Raw genomic sequence first — 3,592 nt, 5'->3', positions numbered from 1 at the left:
TGTCCCATGATGACGTCAGAGAAGCTGTTTAACGAAGAAAATGCAAAAAGCATCAAAATCGTCTCACAAAAGTCAATTTTTTAAAGATGTGTGTTAGCATCTTCAGTGAGTTATGGTCAGTAACCCCACACACAACCACTTTTTCATAAGTTTTAAATCACACCAGCATAAATAAATTGGTTTATTTATTTTGACAGTATTGAAGACATTAGTTCCAACTGTAGCGCGCATATTTGGTTAACTTTTGTTTATTTAATTTTGTGCTTTCTTTTCTGGTGTTGTGGGGGTGCAATCAACTGGGAGAATGTGGCTGACAATCATGGACTGATTGGGTCGTACCATCTGGAGTTCCACTATGGGGGAAGACCATGGGCTCCACATTTTAAATATGTTGCATCATTTATTCTTCTTCTTACTTTTGTGATTTGCTCATTTGGTTAATTTGTTTAATGATTGTCATTTAAGTTTAATCCTTAAGCTAACTGTTTAGTTATTTTTTGTTAAATTGGTGCAGATGTTCTCCCTCCCTCTTCCTCAGTGTGTCAGTCTGGTCTGATCAGCCAGTATTTAAGTCCCCTTTGTTTGCTGTGTGTCAGGACAGTTTTTTTGTTTTTTCAGTTAGTTTGAGGTTTGATATGTTTGAACTTGATATTTTTTTTGCCCTGAATTTTTGGTTTGGATTATTGTTACTTTGGGGAAATAAAACCCAGTTTTTTGACAATCACCACTGTGTCCTCATGCTTGGCTTGCTCGGTCCTTCACATGAGTTAAGGAGAGAAATAAATTATTTTAAAACCATAATTACGTTATTCATGGACACCCGGATGGATATCTTTTTTGCGCATGAGCAGGACGGATGGTGTAGTGACACCAGACCGAAGCCGGATCTCTTACCACTTTGGGCCAGCAGTTGATGCCCACTCTCTTGTGCAGGGTGGTGGAGAGGAGGACTAAGAGCAGAGCGGTGAACAGGAAGGCCGTGCAGCTCACAAACTCAAAGAAGTAGAGAGGGGAGCAGCTACTGCAGCTGGTGACGGTCTCCTCCAGGACGAAGGCCACCAGGGAGAAGAGCTGCAGGAGAAACATGAGAGTCAGAGCAAAGTTCTGCCACCAGGGGGCGACACAGCCAGCCTCCAAAGGAGAAATGAGCAGACCTGCAGAAAGTGAGGTGTGGATGTGATAAAGGCCCGGTTATTCAGTGGTTCTGGTTCAGGTCTCTGCTGCATCTACAGCAGGAACCAGACTAACGCCTGCAGCTGTGAAAACACACCCAGGCTGAAGCTGCAGAACCGCCCAGACAGCTTCAGGCAGAGCGGACCGGTTCTGGGCGTGTCTGAGAACAACGGCCCGACCTGCGACTCAGCAGAACCAGCACTTCTCTCCTAAACAGCTTCCTGTTTTATGAGACAATCAGATAAACTCATTCTAGATGCGATTATCTACACTGGAGTTTATTCTCCGTTTGCTTTTTTCTGTAATTTTTCAGGTGAACTGACTTTTTCAGATCAGAAATGTTCTGTTTTGGTTCTGATGGACTGAGACTAAAACCCAGAAGCTTCTAGAAGCTGAAAAGTGAATCTATTTTACTGCTGGTTGATCCTGCAGACAGAACAGAGAACAGAACCCGTCCAGAACCACAGAGCCGAGGATCAGTGAAGCAGACCGACTGAAGTTCTGATGGTCCACAGAACCGTCACCTTGGCGGGAATCATCCAGCAGAAAAAAACTGAAGACTTCCTGTCAGGCGCTTCCAGGAAAGAGGAAGGCTTTTATTGTGAAAGGATCCAGGAAGTGGTGCTAAGGTCAGCGTTTGGGGAGTGTTAGACACCGAGACAAGTTCTCATCAGAACCGGTTTCAGGCAGAGGTTCTAAAGAGAGAGGAGGGGATGAGGAAACCGGATCCATTGGACCCGAAAACAGAACCTGGAAACTTTTCTTCAGTTCAGATTTCAGAACATTTATGGTTGATTGGTCCTGGTTAAATCCGGTCCTGCACAGAACCGGTCCTGCACAGAACCGGTCCTGAACGCTCACTGATGGCTCAGACCAGAGTCCTGCACGGCTCTGATTTTTCAGAACCATCCTCCAGCACCCATAGAGTTCAGAACCAGGAGCCGAACCGTTAACCGCAGTTATCAATTCAGTTTATTTATATAAAGCCAATTCAGTGTCCCTATTAAAACCCGGCTGGGACCGAACGGATCGATAAATAATGAAGAGCGACCCGGGATCACAGAGCTTTATATTAAAGATCAACCAGCACGCCGTGCTCACAGATGAACAGCTGTAAATCTGCCGAAGTCAGAATGTTTCCCTCATCGTTATCTGGATATTTTTTAATCAATTTATTTAGTTAATAAATAAGAAAATATCAATATATTTTAATTTATGCTGTAACTCTATGATACCCGCATTTCTATAAATAATATGGAGGTTTTCTAGACGCTCTGGCTAAAGTTTCTCCTGGTTCTTCTGATGCAGAGTCCGGTGGGGGTTGGGTCGGGGGGGCAGATGCCCCCCCACACACACACACCCCCCCACACCCTTCAGTTAGTTGTTGCAACAGCGCCGGGTCAGAACCGGCCCAGATCTGCTGATGCCAGACAAACGGTTGTGTCTGCAATAGTTTCGCTTCTCCATGCTCGGCTTCCTGCCGGATGAGGAACCAAAGTCCAGGAGGTCCACTCCTCACGGCGCCGCTGGGCCACAACAGAACTCTGACAAACACGGACCTCTGACCCGGTTTCAGAACCCAGCAGTAAGAGACAAACCTGCAGCAGAAAACAACTAAAAATCCACAGCTGCAGTCTGAGTGACCTTCTAGAACCAGAACCAGACCCGATTGGACCCACCTTTCAGAACCATTTGGTTTGAAATTAGCCCTGATTAGTGATCAGGGGATTTTAATAGATTTGAAATCAGAATTCTGGCCTCTGACCCAGTTTAAGGTGACCTTTGACCTTTAGAAACAGGTCGTTCTTCCATTGAACCTGAGAGACTGAATCCTCCCTCCATCCCCCAGAACACCAGGTGGTTCTGGATCCAGGTGGTTCTGGATCCAGGTGGTTCTGGATCCAGGTCCAAACACCATCAGAACATTTTACTCTGTTAGAACCAAACTGGACCGGGCTCCATTTAACCATCATACTGAAACTGGGTCGGGTTAGTTCTGCTGAAGCCAACCAGCACCGTAAGATGAAGCAGCTCATCAGAGCACGGACCCGGTACCGAAGCCTCAGCCCAGGTTTAGTTTCATGTACCGACCCGGTTTCTGAGCCCAGTGTAGGGTCAGAAGGCTCTTACTCCTCCTTCGCCCCCGGCAGCGGAACCAGACACGGACCCGACACTCAGCTCCAACATGGCGCAGGGCGTGATCACACCCCGAACTGCCGGAGGTCCGACTGTGAAGACCGCTGCTGATCTGGGCGGGTTCTGCAACCGCTGGATCCGGTCCGAACCAGGAGAACATGAGCGGAAGCCGATTCCCTGCAGAGGATGAGGGAAGCTCAGCCTCTCATTCTGAGATGCTGGAGGTTTCTTCCTGTTCAAAGGGAGTTTTTCCTCTCCACTGTCGCTACAAGCATGCTTAGTG

At 47.0% G+C, this 3,592-nt stretch overlaps 1 protein-coding gene across 1 annotated transcript in view; it reads right to left on the bottom strand.

Moving 5' to 3' along the window:
* cmtm6 (CKLF-like MARVEL transmembrane domain containing 6) overlaps positions 1 to 3,592 on the bottom strand; it is a 12,032-nt gene that overhangs the window by 3,760 nt on the left and 4,680 nt on the right. Inside the window, exon 3 of the mRNA XM_015391670.1 lies at positions 895 to 1,071. Coding sequence (XP_015247156.1) covers positions 895 to 1,071 — 177 coding nt within the window. The remainder of the gene's footprint in view (positions 1 to 894; positions 1,072 to 3,592) is intronic.

Source organism: Cyprinodon variegatus, unplaced genomic scaffold, assembly GCF_000732505.1.
Source record: "Cyprinodon variegatus isolate N-32 unplaced genomic scaffold, C_variegatus-1.0 Scaffold554, whole genome shotgun sequence".
NCBI lineage: Eukaryota > Metazoa > Chordata > Actinopteri > Cyprinodontiformes > Cyprinodontidae > Cyprinodon > Cyprinodon variegatus.
This window is presented reverse-complemented; position numbering and strand designations above follow the sequence as displayed.